We start from the raw sequence: 21,626 nt of genomic DNA on the forward strand, positions 1-21,626 counted from the left end.
TGGGGGAATGTTGTACGCTGATCATTGCAATCAGTTCCCCCTTACTTCCTCTTCACCTCCCCCACCTTCCCCCTACCCTCATGGTATCACTACTTATTATTGATCCTGAGGGGCTTATCCATCCTGGATTCTGTGTGTCGAGAGCTCTGATTTGTACCAGTGTACATACTCTGGTCTAGCCAGATTTGTAAGGTAGAACTGGGGTCATGATAGTGGTGGGGAGGACGTATTAAAGAACTAGAGGAATGTGTGTTCTGTTCGTGCTATACTGCACCTGGCTGACGCGTCCCTTCCTTGTGACCCTTCTGTGATGGGATGTCCAATTGTTTACAGATGGACTTTGGATCTCCTTGCTGACCCCCCTCATTTGCATTGGAATGGTTGTTTGTTTTGGATCGTTTGATTTTGTCATTAAGTTAGCTGGCTGTTACATATGAGTAAGCACATAGCTACCAGCGGAAAGGTTGGAGGTTCAAACTCAACTAGAACCACCTGCGAAGACAAGCGTGGGATATGCTTCCCAAAGGTCACAGCCCTGAAAACTGTAGAACAACTCAGTGCTACTCTCCGCCCCTGGGGTCATTCTGAGCCTAAACCAACTTGACAACTGCTGCCCAAACAGTCTTGTCATTCGTGCTTCCCTGGCTCTTTGCCACAGAGCAGATCAGCCCCCGCCCCGCCCCCTCCCTTTCCCTTCTCTCCCTCTCCTGTCTTTTTTCCAGCATTTATTCATTGTTACATTAAAGACATGTAGACTGTGTGAATAAAGGCCCGGTTGCTGCCCTCAACATGCTCTGGTCACATAGAAAATTGTCCTTCGTCTGTACCGGCATGAAAGTCAAAGACTAACTATCTCAGGTCCCGTGTACTGGGTTCTGTGGACTCGAGATGAGGCTGAGATTAGACGCAAGCTCTTTGCAGGCAAACCGGCAGGCAGATTTTGCAGATTAAACGAATTTTTTAACACAAAAGTAATGGTTATGTCAATATTTTTATCTGATTTATAGACTTTCACAGTTCAATGCATCTGCCTGTAGTTGTCCTTGGGAGCTGCTGGGTTTATACATTATGAACAAACATCTTCACGGGTCTGCCCCTTTGGTTTAGGAAGGTCTGTGCCCACAGGCCCATGACTTTGTGCCACTTGGGACTGCATTCATAAAACCAAGGTCTGTATGTTGGGTCTGCACCATCTCAGTAGTGAGCTTTTTTGGAGGAAGGGCATCTCGGGTCAAAAATAATTTTCCCTCACTATTAAATTATTTTTCCTTATGAAGAAATGGAGGAATCTGAAAGTGACTTTCAGCCAGTCATCATTTCTGAATGAGTTCCCCTCCGCATTTCCTTCCCGTCCTCTAATCTGCCTGCTGTCGCCCCCAGTCCTAACACTGCAGTCCACCGAGTACGTGAAGGCAAAGCACACTCTCCCTGCGCTGTGTGCGTCAGCGGAGTAAGGAGGCCCGCACACATGACTCACATTGACATGTGGTTTTGCAGCTAGAAATGTGGCCAAGAAGTAGTTCTTCATCCTCATCCTCATGGCTGTGTCGAAACACATGTGGCCAGATAGCCTCTACTACAAAGTAAACGCATTTGGGAGAGAAGAGACAACCAAACTTCAGCTTTGAAGGCACCGCTCTTGGCATCTTTACCTGTCAATTGTGAGGATGGTGTCGTCCCAGGCAGGATGGAGTTCTGTTGTATTTAGGGTCACTATGAGTTGGCACTGAGTCCACAGCACCCAGCAGCAACAATACACACGAGCTTGCGTGGCGATGTGAGAGTCCCTGTGTGCAGCTGCGCTCGCCACCCTTGGCTCCCTGTAGGAGACCCTGCCGCTCCTCTTATCCCCGCTCCTCCTCTCCTGCGCCAGGTCTGTCCCACCCCGTTCAGGCATGCGACTCTAGGCTAAATGCCTCCAGTTCCATCTACGTGGAGACTGCCTGCCCTCTTTAATAGGAAAACAATTCTCTCGGCACAACTGGAAACATCTGAATGATCACTAAATTATACAGAAGGCAGAGATTTGTATAATCCTCTAAGATCTGTATAGCCCTGTGCAGGCTTAGGTATCTATTTTCAATCTTTTTCTTTTTTCTCTTAAGAGGATAGCTTATTTTATATGCATTTCCAATAGACTTGCCAAGAGGCACGTGTGATTTATACAGACTCCACTGAAACTACAGCCATTCCCAGCTAGATGTTCAATATGCTTTCATGATGAAGTCTGAACGCTTGCAATTTAAGGAAGCGTTGACCTCAGCCTGTTTCTCAGAGCCTATTTAGACCTTCCTGTCTTCCTACGCCCACCATTCTCCACGCCCAGCCTCCTCGCTGGCTCCTCTACAAGAGGGCTTCAAAAGCTCCAGGAAAGTCCCATTATCTTCTCACTCCATTTGTCCCACAGACCTTTTGGAGACACCTCATCATTTCACTCGTGCCTTGTACCAATCAAGAACATCCTCCACTTTTTCAGATTCTTTCTATTCTTGAACATCACTGTACAGTGATCATCCACTTCTAACTTTTATCATTGATTGAAGGTGGTACTGTGGGCCGAGCATCAGGCCACTGACCACAAGGCTAGCAGTTGAAACCCACCGGCCACTCCACAGGGGAGAAATGAGACTGTCTGCTCCGGTGAAAAGTTAGTCCTGGAAACCCTACGGACCAGTTCTGTTTCCTGTGTGCCCGTTATGAGGCAGGCGTGACATGATAGTGGAGTTGTTTTTTTGTTGTTGTTGTTGTTGTTTTTGCTTACTTGTTTTATGGCACTGTGGGTGAGAAATTGGGCTGCTAACCTCAAGGTCAGTAACTCAAACCCACCAGCCACTCCTTGGAAGAAAGATGAGGCTTTCTGCTCCCATAACGATGTAGAGCCTCCGAGGTCAAAAGAGGCTGGTTTGATCGGTAGTCACTATGAATCAGAATAGACTCAATGACCATCTTGAGTTCATTGGTTGGAATCAACTCAGTGGCAGTGGTTTGGGTTTGACTTGGTTATCACTTATTTGATTACCGATTTGTGGGTTTTGTTGATTTGCTTTTTAGTTGATTGTTCTGTTGTTTCCATTTTACCCTTTTATGTATTTTTTCCCTCTAACTGATGATAAGCATCTCTATGTATTAGGACCTTTGTTTTCTCTGTGCTTAGCACTAACTGTGGCTGGCCCATGAGGGTGTTAGTAAACATTCGTTGGAAAATTAACTTAATGCTCTTTCTGAGCCTGGGAGAATGGGCTCCGTGGACAACAGCTAAGAGACAGACATCTGTCTTGCAGGACAACGGTGGCAGAGTTTGCAGTGATGGCAGAAACACGCGATCACATATGTCCTGACTGATGCTCTACTGGGAGAATGTGTGTAAGGGCAGGGTTGATACCTGACACAGGTGGCACTTTAACCAGCTGAGGAGATGACACCTTGGAAGAAAAGAGATCTTAGGCTGGGGAACAAAACTCCAAAACTCAGTGTGGGGAAAGACCCTAAAACTAGATGTCAGCAAGTAAAGAATAAGTGGAGGTAGATGCAGTCTTCTCCTTTCCTCCTCTCGTCATTTTTATTCTCGCCAACACGGACTTCTTTGAAAACTCATTTTGCCTCAGCTTGTTAGCTTGCTCCTTCGAAGGGTCCATCACTGTAGGAGCCCTTCCCTTTCTACGGCGCAGGGAGCGTGACTAGCCGGAACACCAGGATAGCAGGCTCAGCAGAATCGTCGTTGCAGAAATGCACTGAGCCAAGCTCATGTGCATCCCCAGGATGCAGTGTCCCGAGGGAGTTGCTGGGACTCAATTTCATTCCTGTGGGTTGAAAGATTTTATCTTTTTTAAAAAAAAGCATGACCTACATTTTCATTTTAAAATATGTAGGACATCTGAATACTGTGGTGATTGCTGAAAACTCAGCCCTCTCTCTGCAAAGGGCATACACAAACACATCACTTTAATGTGCTCGCGTCCACCCGCCACACCTCAACCTTGCAACTGGTGGGTCACGATTGTTTATTTGCTCCATAAGCCATTAAAGCGATTTTTTGTATATTGCTAATTAGAATAGACACAATATTAGATGTGAAAAAATAAACTTTATCAACTAAACAAAAAAATAGAAAATTAATATGGTCGAAGACTGAATTGTGTGAACACTACTGCATAATCTTCACGCCCTGGTTTTAAACCACTAACATGCTGCAGTTGCTGTAACAGCACAGAGAACAGAAGCCAGGAAGCTGCTCCTGGGGAGAAGTCTGCAGAGCACCCAGAGTCCTTCCCCCGGGAAGTCACACAGAAGGCATCCAGCGTTGAGTTCCAGCAGCACCTGTGAAGGGGGGTCTCCTGGGGACTCGGGGCCCAGGGTTTTTACTGGGTCTGCCCACGTAGGCATCCTCTGCCTAGCGCATGCCAAAATTCCACACCCTCCGAAGGAAACAGGTATTCAGCATGAACCACCTGGGAGCCACTCCTGGCAGGGCATGATGGGAACGCTCCAAGAGTCCAAGACCCCAGCTCCCAGCCCAGGACCCACCTTGAAGCAGGGCTTCCCAGAGACAGCAGTCCAAAGCCTGCTAGGTTCACTTTTGGTACAGTTAGGCAGAAACGATAAGAGTAGTACATGTGAAACCACTCATTCTGTCGTTTTTAAACATAAGCTGGGTTAATAGTCTGTTTGTGGCGCTTACTGAGCCACCACGTTGGCTACATAATGACTGCAAATGTCAGCCGCCTCCTGTTTTCCTGGGTGCGCATCCGGGATGAAGCCCAGACCACAAGTGCACGCCCGGTCCCTTCCTGACGCTGCTACCCTCCGGCGCTACTGATGCACAAAGCTTTCAAGCTTGTTAGAAGATCGATAAAGATTTTATGAGGCTAGCTCCTCTCCTGTTTTAAAAAAGAAAAAGATTCAGATAAACAATACTGGGAAACCACTTAAAGTGGTGTCTTAAAAAGATGAATGTTTTCTTCTGTTTTTTTATTAATCATTTTATTGGGGGGGGTATCTTACAAATTTTGTAACAGTCCAGCACTCAGTAGGATCCAGTACACTTGCATATGTTGTCATCACCATTTCCAAAACAATTTCTTTCTACTTGAGTCCTTAGTATCAGCTCCTCTCTTTCCCCTCCCTCCTCCACCCTCATGAATCCTTGTTCAATTATATATTATTATTGTTGTTTCATGTTATACACTGCCCGTTGACTCCCTTCCCCCACCTTTCTGTTATTCCTCTCCCTGGGAGGGGAAAAGATGAATTTTAGCATGGTGGGTGGCTAGTAGTTACTCAAGGTTTCCAGGTTGCTATTCATTCTTGAAATGAATAAATATCTGTTTCATTTTATTCTCAAGCAGTGGAATTCCCTGCATTGTGTTATTTTTAAAAATAAGATTTAATTTTCGTACTATGATTGAGGTCTTTTATAAGATGCATGATTAAAATGTGATGAAAATTTGAAAGGCATTCATAATCCTCAGAAAGATGTCATCTCACCCAGCCCCAAATAGACTGACGGTGACCTCTTCCCAAACCAGACCAGGAGCAGCAGCTGCTTGCTGTTGAATCAGCTTCTGTCAGCGCAGCCCCATGTGCCAGAGGAGGACGGGCTCCGTAGCGTTGGCAGCTCCACCAGGTTTTCAAAAGTGCATCACCAGACCTTTCTCCCCAGGCACCTGCTTAGCAGCCATTCGGGTTAACTGTTTGCACCACGCAAGGACTCTCTTTGCTCTCCCTAAGTGCAGCCTACCTGAGGCCCCCCGGGAGCTGTGGTGGTAGCTCACCTGAAGACACCTCTTCTGCTTACCAGCGGCAGTGCCAGGCCTTGCTACTGCCGGTCACTGTGCCTCTCAGGAGCTGGTGGACATAGGTTTGCTTTTCCTGCTAGTGGTAGGTACGAGCAGAGCCCCGAGGAAATAGAAGCCTAGTTTTTCACATTGTGTAAGGAATGGGGGCGGGGGGTGTCTCAAAATACCCTCCACCATTTATGAAGCCTGATGGTGGACTAGGCAGGAGGCAGGACCTTTCTGTATAATCTCATTAATTTGCACTATCAAAACATGCATTTCCCCCCAGTTGCATACAGATGGGGAAATTCAGACTCAGAAAGATTCAGTGACTTGGTGAGAATCCATTGCTCCTAAATGCAGAGCCAAGTCGACTGACCTTCGAGCACTGTCTTTACCTCTGTCCAGACTCACAGCCACACTGTGGGCCTGTGACACCCCGGACCTTTATGGAAGAGCCCACGGGTTGGGCGATAAGGGGTTGATTACTCATGAAAACACTTGCCAAGCCCTCTGGAAGCTTCTTAACAGAACAGCTTCTCCCTTACTCCTCTCAGGATCACGTGAGTTTGTCAGTGTCAACCCCATATCACCCACTCACAGCAGGTAAGTAATGTTGCCTAGGTCACCGGCTAGGGAGTTGTAGGCTCCAGGTGTGTGACCATGCTCTTCCATGATACAGGCTTACCCAAAGAAGTTACGGGGGAAATATGGACTCTCCCGATGGTGGAGAGAAAATGTGGTGGTGGTGGTTATGTTCTATCGAGGCAGTTCCCACCCGTCACGGCCTTATGCAAGAGAGTCCGACACTGCTTGGTCTTTTCCCCTCCTCACAATTGTCCTGTGCTTGAGCTCAGTGGGCAGTCGCTTTTCAGTCCACCTTGTGAAAGCCCTTCCTCTTTGTCACTGCCCCCTCTGCTTTACCAAGCATGATGTCCTTCTCCAAGGACTGGTCTCTCCTGACAACGTGTCCAAAGTAGGTAAGACAAAGTCTTGCCACCCTTGCTTCTAAGGAGCACTCTGGCTGTACTTCTTCCAAGACAGACTTGTTTGTCCTTTTGGCAGTTAATTCAATGCACTTTCAGTGTTCTTTGCCAGCACCACAATTCAAATCCATCCATTCTTCTTCAGTTTCCCTTATCTAATGTCCAAGTGTCACATGCATACGAGGCAATGAAAATACCATGGCTTGGGTCAGGTCCACCTTAGTTCTCCAAATAACAGCCTTGCTTTTCAATACTCTAAAGGCATCTTGTGCAGCAGATTCACCCAGTGCAAAGTGTCCTTTGATCTCCTGACTGCTGCTCCCATGAGCATTGATTGTGGATCCAAGCAAGACAGAGTCCTTGACAACTTCAGTTATTTCTGTTTATGGTGTTACCTATTGGTCCAGCTGTGAGGATGCTGGTCTTCTTTACATTGAGTTGCAATCCATATTGAAGGCTGTAATCCTTGATCTTCATCAGCAAGTGCTTCAAGTCTTCCTCGCTTTCAGCAAGTAAAGTTGTGCTACCTGCATATATTAGGTTGTTAGTAAGCCTTCCTCCAATCGTGATGCCGCTTTCTTTTTCATATTATCGGGTTTCTCTGTTTATTTGCTCAGTGTAGAGGTTGGATAAGTATGGTAGGGGATGCAACCCTGATGAAAACCGGGCAGTATTCTCCTGTTCTATTCACACAACTACCTCGTGATCCAGCACGAGTTGCGCATGACAAAGTGAAGTGCGCTGGAATTCCCATTCCTTTCAAGGCCATCCGCCGTGCTGATGTCAAAGCCCAAAGCTCCAGACACATGTCCAAACTAGAGCGTGGGACACCAGCTATATTGCCTTAGAGTAAGCAGCTTGACAAGCATCAGCTTTACAAGAACATAGAAAACCTTTAAGGTGAATTTCAAATGTCTTGTTCAGAGCATGACTCAAAGGGTTTTGTAGGGCAGAAATGAATTCCTGAGAGCCAGATGATAGTGGTGGGCAGATAGGCCTTTGATGTTCCGAAGAGTGGGCCCAGTAATAGCTTGATGTCACCAAACTGGAATTTGCATAAGCAGAATCTCCAGTTTAATTGCACTTTATTTTCCTTTTACACTTGACTTTGAGTGCGAGAAAGCCAATTATTGGCAGGAGTGGGGGTGGTGATCATGGATCATTCCAAAAGGTTTGGACTGCACATGTTGTGAGGTCTATTTGATCTCTTTTGTGGCCAACTATTATGATACTTTCACTTAGGAGAGATGTTTATTACCAGGTCCCAGGGTACTAAAGAGAATCATCAGAGAAAAAAATCATATTGAATATGTCAAGCCAGAAGAGAAATGAGTACACGTAGAATATATTCTAAATGTTGCTAATTATAGATAAACAAATGCTCCTAATTATCACTCAGTTAACTAAAAATAAGAGAACAATTCGGAACACCTCAGCTAATTACAGCTTTACTTGCTGTGTGCTGGCAGCGACTTGTAATAAGCAGAAAACACCAATGAAAGTACTTCAGCTCTGGGTCAGAGTCCCCTTCTCCCTGTGTATTTTGAAGTATTAGCCCCCTTAGGAGCAGCTTTGGAAAGATTAACTTGCCGAATAGCAGGAAAGGTTATTTGGCAGCAAAGGTTCCAAGAATTGTCCCCCTTTTTTGAGTTTTTTCACGGCTGCCTCTACGTCGTCAGACTATAGACTTCACATAGCTGAGCTTCACCTGCTTCGTGTTGGAACTGGGGTCTTGTTTTGGCACTGGGATGAAAACATCTATGACAGCCTTGTAAAGCCGTCACACTTCGGGGTCTGCTGTCTCAGTCAGTGTCAGGCACGCCTCGGCCCCCACCCCCACCTATTGGGGGTGGTCAGCCAGGTGGCATCAGCCTTTTCTAATCACAGTGACGTGCCCGGGAACATCTCGTAGGAACTGCCCTCTGAGACCTTTTGCTGCTTGGCCTTTGGTTTGCCATCTGACGGTTCTCGGCTGTATTCCTTACAGTTCTTCCCTGCAGAAAAGGCTCAAATCGATAAAACTTAGCCCCAACAATATCTGTGTGTGTTTGTTTAAAGCAAACCCATTGAAGGTGGGATACTTGGGATTAAAATAATTATATAATTCTCTATCTACGACTAGTTGTCTGTGATTTGTTTCCACACGGTCATATTGTATGTGCTTAGAAGATGGCCATTAAAAATCAGTAATGGCCCATTCAGAGGTCAAAGACCTAGTCTTTATGTTCCACTGGTAAATTTAGTAATTAAAAAAAATTTTTTTAGTATATCATGGGAACACGTTTTAAAGTTAGTCACCCTGAAAGAAGTATGATTATCATCCTATCCTTTCAGATTCAGAAACCTTGAGTAAGACGGACCCTGTGTTCTAGGTCAAAGCTAATTCCCTCCCCTAGCCTATAATTTATGATCATCAGAATTCCCACACTCCCGTGAGAAAGTGACTGTGAATAACCAGGCTAGAGTTGCATCCCTATAGTTGGAATTGCAAAATAGCGCAGTGTGGGTTTGGCTTGGGTGTGGTCCCCACATTAGAATGTCCATAACACTGCTAGCTTTAAACCCCTGCCATCAAATGGATCCCCACTTACAGGGGCAGGGTTCTAGTGGCATCTTAGTTACAAGCTGGACTGCAATCCGAAAGGTCCAACGTTCAAAACCACTAGTCACTTCTCAGGAGAATGACAGGGCTTTCTACTCCCATAAAAAGTTACCGTCTCAGAAACCCACAGGGGCAGTTCTACCTTGTCCTATAGGCTCGCTGAGAGTCGGCATTGACTTGATGGCAGTGGGCTCGTATTAGATGATATAGAATATGGAATAAGGCTTTGTAGTAAAGATCCTCCCTATAGCGCTTGTCAAAAGTTGTCAAGAGTCAAGAGTAACTCTCAAACTAACCAAAACCAGACTCCCTGCCATCAACTCAGAGCAACCCTCTAGGACAGCAGAGAACTGCCCGTGTGGGCATGAGTCGGCATCAGTTCAGTGCCAGTGAATTTGTTTGTTGTTGTTGTTGTGAGGAAGTGGGGACTGCCTTCCTAGAGAAGCAGACTACACATCTTTCTCCAACAGAACAGCTGTGGGGCTCACACCGCTGGCCTTCCAGCTGTGGGATGGGTGCTTAACCAGTGTGCCGCCAGCGCCCATGGAAGCCTGCTTTCTGCAGAGAATATTCCTGTTGTGGATCTTGACTTAAACCGTTCAATGAGTGTAAGAAATGGACCTGCCTTTTAAAATGGCTCCTATTCAAAGACTAAGGTAAACTCCTCTGGCTGTTGATAAAGGAAGGCCATACGAGCCTCCTTGGTGGGCTAGCTTCGGGCCAGAGTTGCTTTGAAGACCGGGGTAGGAGGAATTCTCCCTGATTCCATGGCGAGGATCCTTTTCCAAAAGATGTCTGTTTCCCTTTGGGAATATAGTAAATGAAGCAGTACGTGCAGAGGTGCACATGCTTGGACCTAGAGGACCCCCTACTTTCGCCCATTCGCCTGCTTCCACTGCATGCGCTCGAGTCAACCCTGACTCGCCTCTCTCCCGGAGTCTCTGCTACAGAACTTCTGCCAGAGCATTTCCAAATCCCAGGAAATGATGCCTCTGCACTCCCTTTGGTGACCTGAGGGATCATGTTGGTAGCATTTTTTTAGTGACTCACGCCAAGTCAGAACTGAGATCAGCAACTCTGAACTCCACTTGTGCATCCTGGTGGTTTCTTTATAGGTATGCAAATGAGGACCAGCCAATCTGAAGGACCCGCACGGCCCTGGAAACCCCTCCACAGGATTGTGTCTTTGCCATGGACCTGTAATGCTCCTCCTGTAATGCCAAGCTGAGCCCACCTCATCTCCCAAATCTAGCCTTGTATTGAATGTAGAGATTGGCACGAAGTGTTGAATAGTGAATGTTTCTGCTTAAGTTTTAAGAAACTAAATACGTCTCTTTCTCTTTTCTGTCTTACTTACATAGCTCCTGACAGCTACAAAGTGCAAGATAAGAAAGTCCCTGCCTCCCACCATCCCTCCTCTGCTGTCCCAGGTCAAAACAGCAGCCACTCAGGAAGCAAACCAGGTATGCTGCATTGTTTCCATGAGGGAAAATGAAGGGTGTGCTTAGAGGGATGCTGCTGGCTTATAGGCTCAACAGAGCTAAAATATGGGAGAGCTGGGTTCCTGTCCTCCCTCAAAAACACACACACACGGGTTTGAAGGGGCTTGTTGGGTCAGAGAACCACTCAACGCTATCCTTCTCTGTCCTTAAAAACAGAGTCCAAATTGAGACCCTGCTTACCACTGAAAATTACTTCAGCCATCAGTGAGATGGTACAGTGAGATGCATTTGTTTTCTGTCCAACAGTGTATAAGAGCTAATAGCTTTACCTTTCTGCTTCTAATGCTAGATGTGGGCCAATTGTATATTCAGCATTATTGCACATCTCTTTTAGGATTTTTTTTAAAAACAGTTTAAAAATTTTTGACAAATAGCAAAGCTGAGAAGGAATTGTGTTTTTATTCAATATTCCTTTCGGTGATCTTACACCTACACACTAATTTCATTGAATACTCTGTGCTTCGTAGTCTGTTCCCACTGAGTGATATGGAGCAGCAAGCATTCTGTAAACATGATAGGGACAGTTGAGTAGACAGAGCAGTCGCTTCCAGGTGTCCAGCAAGTACTGCTCAGTAGGATGTATCTCAAACTGCTCGTGCACACATGGCGTGATGGAGAGAGACGTCAAAGGAAGGGAAAGTCGGGCTGAACGGCAGCCCATGGGAGTCAGAGTAGAATTGGGCTCCATGGAACTTTCAAGAGCTGGTTTGGGCAAAGCATGTTGCCAGTCTCTTCTTCTGAGGTACCGCTGGGGAACTTGAGCCTCCAGCCTTTGGGTGACCAGCTGACCGTGTCCACTGCTGCCCTGTCCCAGGACTTAAGAGTGTATTCTAGTGGACTTTCATTTCTTACACTCAAGTGATCATCCCTATGGAAGCAGAAATTCTTCAAAATGAAAATCTCTTTTGTTTTACCATGAAAATTGAGCATAACTATATTGCTTGGCCAACTGACTGGAAGAGACCCATATTGCACCTATTCCAAAGAAAGGTGGCCCAACGGAGTACTCAACCAAACAACGCTATCGTTGATGTGCACACAAGTAAAATTTCACTTGAGATCATCCAACAGCAATTGCAGCAGTGCAGTGACAGGGAATGTATAATGGAGATCTTTCAATGCATGAAATCTAAGATCGATAAACCCGGCAGAAATAGTAATGGGTGTAGCGATTTCCTGGGGGCATGAGGAGGACCTGTAGTAAAGATGATTACATAACCGCACTCAAGGGGAGTGCATAAAAGAATTGTAGGGAAATGGATACAGTGGACCATATAAGATATGGATAATAATAAGATTTATGATGTAAGGATAAATCAGGGGGGGGGCTGATATCAGAGTTCAAGAAGAGAAAATGTGCTGGAAATTATGGTGGCAGTACTTGTAAAATTATGCTTGATCTAACTGGATTATGGATTGTTATAATATCTGTAAGAGCTCCCAATAAAAGGATCTTTTAAAATACACGATTTGATAAAATTAAAAAAAAAAGATTTATAGCCTCAAAAACCCTATTTAGGGTTGATGTGGGTCAGAATCAACCTGACGGGGGTCACAGTTTATAAGACCCTAACCCCTCCTCCCCACAGTGGGGTGTCAGGATGTGTGTTTTTTGCTTGTTGTTTGTTGTTACTTAACTCATTCTTCCTTCTCTTTGTTCAGACCCTCCGCCTGTGCTGCGGGTTGATGACCGGCAGCGGCTGGCCCGGGAGCGGCGCGAGGAACGGGAAAAACAGCTAGGTATCTCTAGCCCTGCCCTCGGGTTTGCTCACTCGGAGGCACTGGTGTTGAAGTGTGGCTTTTTCCTGCAGCGTGATGGCTATTTAACATCGAGCAAATGGACAGCACTATGTTAACTGTGTTTTCCACTGTGCCTTCGAGAGTTCGGTAATGGCGCTTGTGGCAGGTGTCTTGTGAAATACAGTTTATTTATTACCAGATGTACACATAGGGCTAAATTTTAGGTAACAATAGGATTGGAGTCAGGCCCAGGATTAGAGTCATTTCTGTTTTGTATTACAATTAATCACCGTTTAATGTGTCAGAGGAGCAAATTACAGATATAAGGAGCGATCACATATCTGCGATTACATTACAGAGTTCGGAAAGTAGAAGGGCCAGTGCACATATTATTCTTTTTTAATGTAGAAATTTACTAAATAAATAAAGATTTTCATTTAAAAAGAAAGAAAGACATTTACAAGACACTGAACTGCTGGGCAGCTGCTGCCACCATGTTAATAAGGATGCTGCTGTGGAATCTATAGATGGTGCTACCGATGGGCATGCTTCCAGGACCTAGTGAGTCTTCCTTTAATGCCTAACACCTTGGGAAAGGCTAGGCCACACAGGATTTATACCGCAGTCACCTGGACTAGCTTACCAGAAAGCAGACACCAAAGCACTCAAGTTGAGCAGTCATTGAGCAAGGATCCTGGGGCCAGCTCCTCTGTACTTCAATGCTCTCTTACACGAAGTTCCTGAAACAAAATGCTCTGTCTTTATCTTCCTTCGGAAGACGAAATGCTTGCTCAGCATGCCGCGGTGCTTCCGGAGTGTCTAAGTGTTGCTAAGGCTTACTTGGATTGCTGAAAATCTTTGCAGTTGATGACCCATAACTTTTGTAAAGCAATTCCATCTTGTAGGAATCTGTGGTTTGTATGGAGAGCTCAGCAGCAATATCTGCATCCATTTGATGTTCATTTTTTTAACCTGTATGTGTTAGACCAAGTAGACTAGAGAAACAAATTCATGGACACTGATATGTTTATAAGAAAGCGCTTTATATAAAGAGTAATTGTACATTAAGAAAACATCCCAGCCCAATCCGGATCAAGTCCAGCAGTCCAATATTAGCCCATATGTCTGGTACCAATCTATAAAGTCCTCTTCAAACTCATGAAACACATGCAATGATGCCGAATGTAGGTGGGAAGGAAGTCTTGTGGCTCCAGTTGCATTGTAAGCATCTCAGCACTGGCAGGAGTCTCTATGTGGCTCGTCCGGCTCAGGGCACTAGAGTAGTTCCATGTGTCTTCTCCACGGGAATGTCTCACAGGGAGTTAACAGAGAGAGTGTGTGTCTCCCGCCTCCAAGGAGGAATACCAGAGTTCCCAGAATCCTCAAGAGAAGGCCAGGCCCACAGAGAGGCCGCATTGGCTGTGACATGATTGACAGACCAGACTCTACCCCTTCACTCTTAATCCTCTCAAATTGACAGATGATTATATAACCACCACACTGGAATTGAATGGTGCCTAGAACAGAATAGCTACCAAACATTTGTTGATAATGTGTGCATTCTTTTAACGCAGTCCCATTTTTATCCCTTGCGATGATTTCCATAGGAGATCGTTTGAGTTTATTTTGTGGTTATTTTTTTATTGTTTTTGAACCACTGAGATTTTTACAGATTTTACTGACTTGGTAGAAGTCATCTGGCTCTGTGCCTAGAGTTTCCACCAAGGCCGAAGTTCCCTGTCTGTCTGTGACAGGTATCCTGCAGGTAGGTAGCTTCCTGGAAAACTAGGCTGTGTGCACCCAGCGGGGTATACCCTCTCCTTTAGCCCCCTGCCATCTGCAGCCCTTTCTGTTCTGAACCGGGCCCATTTGTCCCTAGTCACGGTTGGTTAGACAAACTGACCAGAACGGAGGAGGAGAGGGCAAGGCAGACCTTGTGAAGCAGGCAGAGACGTATTGCTGGGCTGTAAGCTGTCACTTTTGCTCTGTTTTCGGCTCTATGCCAGGAGTAGTGCTCCCTGATACCCTGCCCCATCAGGTCAGGCCTTGCACAATTAGATACCGCCTCATAGAGTTGCCATGGCAATTCATAGCTGCTGGAATGAAAGTATCTCCGTTACGGTTTGAATACTTGTAAATGAACTTCTACATATTAACTTCTGCCTTCCTGTCAGAGCTTCTTCATCTTTCAGAGTCAAGCTGTAACAGCTATTGGTGGCGAGCGTGAACCTGCTGGTCAAACACACGTGCTTTCCCTTCGCAGGCTAAAAAGCTGTAAGCCTTGCCGCTGTCAGGCTGCAAAGTCTCACTAAAGCTGCCTGCGTGTAATGCATTGCATGTTGAGTGGCTGGAGTGTCCTTAGGGTGGAGTCCCACATTTCCATCCATATGGGCGGGACCCTGCTTCTCAGAACCTTTTTGGGCCTATTTGCCTGTATAGCGGGTAAGAGTGATCAAAAGATGAAGAATGCTGGGACGCATTGCCTTAGACGAGCTGCAGTCTAGCGGGGACGGGGGCTAAGCAGACACTAACTGCCATGGGAGTCGTGAGGGCATGTCCGTAGACTCTGCAGAGCCCGAGCCTGCCTGTGTCCAGTGCCCCTGAGCTTCCTCTTGGAGGAAGAAGAGGCTTTGCCCAGGGCTGGAGAGGTGGGCACGCTCAAGGAACAGGGAGCAGAGAGAGCATTTGCTAAGAGGCCCACATGCTTTTAGATTAGTTCCTGCCCCAAACATTTTTCAGGATATTGCCTGATTATCACAACCATTTTGATGTCTATAATTCTTGTTTCTTTATCTCCCCTACCATATTAAATATAATAATTTTCCTTAATTCTGATCTCATTTCTTCTTTCCTGTTAAAAATAAGTTTTTCCCCTCCCCTCTGCCCACCGCAAAAATCACAATCTCAATGGAAAACATCAACTTCTTTTTCCCGTTGTTTTTCTTTTAAATCCGTGTGCTTTGACTATTTTTTCTACTTAAATAATCATAGTAGGAACTAAGCCTTACAGACTCTCTTAAACCTAGCATTCCTTCATCTAAAACATATACATAAATATGTAAATAAACATACATGTAAATACATGTACATTTGTAAGAACCATCAAAACTGTGGCATCCAGTTTAAGCAGAGAATTTTTAGTAATACAAAAGAATAATAATCAAAAGTCACATCTAACCAGGTACGTAAAACCGACAGGTGCTATGATGGCAGTTGAATGTTAACATACGGGATGACGTATGCATATATGCATGTGTATGTGTGTATCTAGGTATACAGGGTTACAGTCTCAGAAACCCACAAGGGATCACTATGAGTCAGCATTGGCAGTGAGTTTTGGGGGTGCATGTGTACGTGTGTGTGTGTGTGTGTGTGTAACCTAATAAGAGATCTTTGGATTGGGCTTAATTCAAAAACAAACAGTTGATTTAACTGCTGCTGGAATTTCTCAGTTTAAACCAGTGTTTCTCAACCTTCCTAAGGCCGCGACCCTTTAATACAGTTCCTCATGTTGTGGTGACCCCCAACCATGCAATTATTTTCGTTGCTTCTTCATAACTGTAATTTTGCTACTGTTATGAATCATAATGTAAATATCTTATATGCAGGATGTATTTTCATTGTTACAAATTGAACATAATTTAATCACAAACACAATATGTAATTTTATATTCTGAAATATATATTTTCCAATGGTCTTAGGCAACCACGTGAAAGGGTCATTTGACCCCCAAAGGTGTCGGAACCCACAGGTTGGGAACAGCTGGTTTAAACCCTTTTGAGTGAAAGATTAGAAAACATTTAATATATTTCAGCAAAGCAAAGTTTGCTGGATTGGCCAGTAAAATTGTAAAACAGTACCGAAGAAAGCAAGGTACGCAGAGGCGAAAGTTCTGCTTGCTCTGGTTTCAGGGCGTGGCATGTTTGCACTGTTTTGCAGATGGGAAAGGCCGGTTAATAACTTTCTGTGGGTTAAATCTCTGAGTCGCACTTTAATGCTGCCGTGGCAGGGTTATGTCACGTGGCCTGTTTCTGTCCTCCCTCATTTATTACCTAAAATTCACGCATAATTCTTCACATATGGGTTTTTTCTGTCACCTTGGTTCAGCACATATTCTCTGACAGCATAATTTTCCTTAAAAGCTTTTTATGCATGAAGCAATATCCTCAACCACTCCATTCCATCGGGCAGTTCCTTAAAACTCCCCCTCGACTCCTGCATCTCTTCTTACCCTGCCTTCTAAACTTCAGCTATGTCTTTTCTGAGGTGGGGTGGGGGTGGGGGCTCATGGTTCCCGTGGGTTCAACTTTCAAATCCCTTTTGTTGATATGGGTTCCATATTTCTAGATACACATTCAGCAATGAATATTGCTCTGCTATCTGAAGCTCAATTTCTGTAGAAAAAATTGTTTTCTTCTCCCTCTCCTTCTCTGCTTCCAGAACTGTCTCCTCTTGGGAATTTCTGAGTCCTGGTCTATTGTGTTCTGTGTTTATTTTTTACTAGTCCTGAGAGATAGTGCATCTTTTGTAGAACATGACATTGGCTGGCCCACCCCAAACATTGACTAGTCTCCATCCTGGCCCCTTTCATTTTAGCTGGGCTGCTTCTAGTTATCAGTAGTCAGCTGAGATTCCACCTAGTCCTCTACCTGGGCCTTCAACCTTCTCTTTCGGGAACGTTTTTCTAGTGGGAAATTGACACTCTTTCAGTCATCATTCAAGTCATGAAACCTTTCAGATCCATACCTGTGTTTTTTCCTTAGTTTAAAAAGTGATGTTAAGTATTTTTCCGAGCAGAACACTTGCCATTTCATGTACCTGTACATGACACATACAGCTCAGTGACACTGAGGACAGTCACCATGCTGTTTAACTGTCTTCACTGTCGTTTCCATATTTTCCCAGCACCCTAACAGAAGCTCAGCCGTGCTTTCATTGCTGCTGCCACGGTCGCTAGCATGGCCCAGGCCTTGACTGGTGAATTTCTCACCCCAGAGACCACCTTGTGGATGCATGTTATTGTCAATGGAAGTCAATGAATGGGTCTGTTGTTGTTTTTGCTCGGAACCATGTGCAGGACAGAATGAAACCCACCCAGCCCTGCCCCATCCTCACACTTGTGTGAATCCATCGTTGCAGCCACCGTGTCGTTCCATCTTGTCCAGGGCCTTCCTCTTTGTCGCTGCCCCTCCACTTTATGAAGCAGGATGTCCCTCTCCAGGGACTCGTCGCTCCTGATACCACGTCCAAAGTACGTAAAGCTGTCCCACCATCCTTGCTTCTAAGGAGCGTTCTGCTGCACTCCTTCCAAGCCGGACGCGTGTGGTCTTTTGGCAGTCCCTGGTACTGTCACTATTCTTAGCCAGCACCATAATTCAACTGCACCAATTCTTCTTCATGCTTCCTTCATTGTCCAGCACTCACATGCATGTGAGGCCATTGAAAATGGAATGTCCTGAGTCAGACGCACTGTAGCCTCCAGGCAACATCATTGCTTTTCAACATTTGTTTTTCAAATGTTAAGATACCAGATTATCCAGCAATACTTGGACAAAAGGTCAGTTTAGCAAATCTTAAATTCTTTTTGTAGGCTTTTTTTTAGTTAGATGATAAAAAACACACTGATAATCTATATAATAGGCCTTAAGTAGTTTTCCATCTGTGTTATAAAATTAATCGCCATGCAATATGTTGTCGAGCTATTTCAATCTAGCACGTAAGAACACTTAGCAAACAGGTAGTCCTTTCTTTAGGGTCTACTGGGCTTTCCTTTTTGAAGATGGTACAAAGTAAATTTGAAGTGTTGATTAAATATAGTCCATATAAGTTCGTGTAAAGAGTAATTATTTAATCTTTACATGAGAACAGATTTCTTAGCTGGCTAGAATTGGGGCTTTTTGGGGTTCTCTATATAATCACAAAAGACTATCCAAGCATGGAATGATAGATTGGCATAAATCATCACAAAAACCTGAGCTAATAAAATCTATAATTTAATTCAGTCACGTTGGGCTTTCTTGCTAAGTTCAAAGCGACATGAGAAAGCTATCATACTATAACATTTTAGAAAGTAAAATACTATAAAGAGTATTTAACCTTCAAAGTTAACTCAACTTCAGTTGCACTTTTTAAGAAGTTATTCCCTGGATAATTTCCCCGGACTTTCTTTGCTCCTGGGAATTACTTTGCCCGTTTTCTCCCCGTCTTGGCGTGTGTTGTCACCACACAGAGGGCTATACCGATGAGCGAGTACATCAGGAGAATGTACCTTTAGAAGCGTTCCAGCAGAATAGGACCCGCTCCTAAGCTGCCTGGCGAGTGCTGCAGATAAGAGCTGTCCAGGCCACCCCGCATGTCCCCGCCCACGTCGGCTGCTTCAGGCCGCCATTGACTCTGACCAGGAATCTTCCTCCTCAGACGCTGTTCACAAAAAAGTTGTGGGAAGCAGTTTTCAGTGGGCAGTCTGGGTCTCCCCTATTTGTCACTTAGCGTATAGCCTGTGCACCAAGCGCACAAGGCTGCCAAGCAGTGTGTCAGCAGGGACGGTATCTGAATGGACCCGGGGTGGGGGGGGGGGCATTAGCACATGGCAGAGCAGCTGTGCCGGAGTCAAGCTCGGCATGCAGAAGCCAAGGCCGTCACGTAAAGTGAGTCATTGCAGCTAACCAGCCTTTTTGTTACCTCCTCCCTCAAATTTACTTTGCTTTTAAGGTAAAGATGTTAAACTCTAGAGAATAGTTCAGAGCCTTGTGAAAGGGTGGTGATAGAAGTTGAGATGGCATCGGAAGATCGGGCTCCTCACCTTTGGATGGCCATTTCATCCCAACCTGGTGGAGCCACTGGGAGGTGGTCCAAGTGGTGCCTTTTGTATAATGGCTCATTGTGTAGACGGTCTAGAGTCGGAATTCCAGTTCCCCCACTTACTGCTGAACGATGTGGGCAGGTTGCTTCAGTCCTCTGAGCCTCAGACGTCTCATGAAGTGAGTTTAAGAGCAGTGTCTACCTCATAACCTCATAGAACGGCTGTTGGGATAATATCTATAAATGCCTTGGTTTCAACATGTCTAAGACCTGAGAACACCTTGCCTCGGCGATGGTAGTGGGTCACATGATCCCGCAGGCCCTGACTTAGATCCCTGGGACTAACCAAGAGCAAAAAGAAGTCAAACCCACTGCCATCGAGTTGATGCCAACACACAGCAGCCCTGAGGATCAGAGAACTGCCCGAGGGTTTCCAAGGCAGTGTCTTTACAGAAGCAGGTGGTCACCTCTTTATCCTGGGAGGGAGTGGCTGGTGGGTTCGAACCATTAACCTTGTGGTGGGTAGCCAAGTGCTTCACCACTGAGCCACCAAGCTCCTTTGTATCTGGGACTAAGAAAGCCTGTTCTCTGAGCTAAGGTGGAGCAGAGAAAGGAGTAATTGCGCTTCCTGATCCAACAAGGAGGGGCTTGGTACCGACTACTCAGTGTTCCATGAGGATTAAAGTTCATGAGTAATCGTTTCCAAAAGCAAGCCTTGTTCTTTACAATTTAGCACACCTCCATTTACCTTACTTGGCACAAGCCAAACACTCTGTTAAGCCTAGCCTTGAAGCTAAGCCCCAGAAGTGTATTGCTGTCTTACTTCAAATGTTATTCGGTATGCAAGGAAGCTCTGGACTTTAGTTCTTGGTCTACCACATGTATAAACTGCCCTTCAGCTTCCATTGTGCACAGCACAATGACCCTTCAGGTAGCCATCTATAAATTGTTGGCAGTATTATCTTTATGATGGGGTTGCTATAGGATCACTGTGGGGCCCTACTGACTCAATGGCAGTGAGCTTGATTGGGGTTTGAATCTTTATGACAGCAGATTGTCAGATCTTTATCCCACGGGGCTGCTGGTTGGGTTTGACTCATCAGCCTTTCAGTTAGCAGACAAGTTCTCTTTCTGCACAACCACGTGTGGTAAGTGTGGGGAAGAACTCAGGCCTGTCAATCAGAGAACTGGCCTTCGGGAGTATGCGTGCTCCACTGGGAGCCTGGGTGCAGCAATGGGAGCACCCTGGCTGTGATCGCCAGGGAAGGTTCGTCAGAAGAAGGGACATTTGACCGAGACTTGAAAGCTAATTGAAGTTTGCAGATGGGAGCAGTATTGCCTGTCTGGAGGGCAGAGGCACCTGTGGAACCCACAGCGGTTGTCAGGCAGTGTCGTGACCTGGGATTTGGTTTGAGGGGTAAGAAGTCTATAAAAGAAGTATACACTGCACATCAGGAAAAGGGAGGAGGGGGTGAGGGCTTAAATCAGGCATCCTCAAGTTACATCCCACTGAGGACATTTATCTAGCCGGCCGGATGTTTGTTCCTTGATTGTTTTTTACTTCAAAATGAGATATGTGCAGTGTGCATAGGAATTTGTTCATAGTTTTTTAAAAAACTATAGTCCGGCCCTCCAACGGGTCTGAGGGACAGTGAACTGGCCCCGTTTAAAAAGTCGGAGGACCCCTGGCTTAAATCAGACAAAAGCAAGCAGAGTAGAAGAGAAGGCACTGGATTTGAGCGTGTTTCTGATAGCCCATTGCCCCAGTGGGTCCAGTTAGGGGGCGGGGGTATCTAACATCAGCCAGGGAGAAAGTGAGGGCACTCGGAAGTACCTGAAAGCTGTTTGCTAATCTTTCCTTGTTATACCTTGTTTGATACATTAAGTTTTAAATAAATGAACACAGCTGAGTGTGCCACTCCGTTGCTCGTCCAAAATGTAGTTGAATCTGCCTAGAGGCACCTGTGAAGCTAGGTCTGTGATGGACCTCCCCAAAGTCACCTATTGAATGTGCAGGTGAACAGGTCTACGGTGGAGGTCACGGTGAGTTGGCACTGACTGGACAGCCGCTGCATTTTAAAAATATAGGTCAACTGGGTGCTGAGGGTATGAGTGATAACTAGCCTGCCCACTAATCAAAAGGCCAGCTGCTAAGGTAGAGTCCCCCAAGGTGCTTCAGAAGGACTGGTGATCTGCTTCTGGAACATTCGTTTTGCTCTG

At 45.5% G+C, this 21,626-nt stretch overlaps 1 protein-coding gene across 1 annotated transcript in view; it reads left to right on the forward strand.

Annotated features, from left to right (window-relative positions):
• MAP7 (microtubule associated protein 7) overlaps nt 1-21,626 on the forward strand; it is a 178,039-nt gene that overhangs the window by 69,564 nt on the left and 86,849 nt on the right. The window contains exons 2-3 of the mRNA XM_075554227.1: nt 10,724-10,825; nt 12,527-12,604. Of these exons, the coding sequence (XP_075410342.1) occupies nt 10,724-10,825; nt 12,527-12,604 (180 nt within the window). The remainder of the gene's footprint in view (nt 1-10,723; nt 10,826-12,526; nt 12,605-21,626) is intronic.

This window comes from Tenrec ecaudatus, chromosome 7 (genome assembly GCF_050624435.1).
Source record: "Tenrec ecaudatus isolate mTenEca1 chromosome 7, mTenEca1.hap1, whole genome shotgun sequence".
Taxonomy (NCBI): domain Eukaryota; kingdom Metazoa; phylum Chordata; class Mammalia; order Afrosoricida; family Tenrecidae; genus Tenrec; species Tenrec ecaudatus.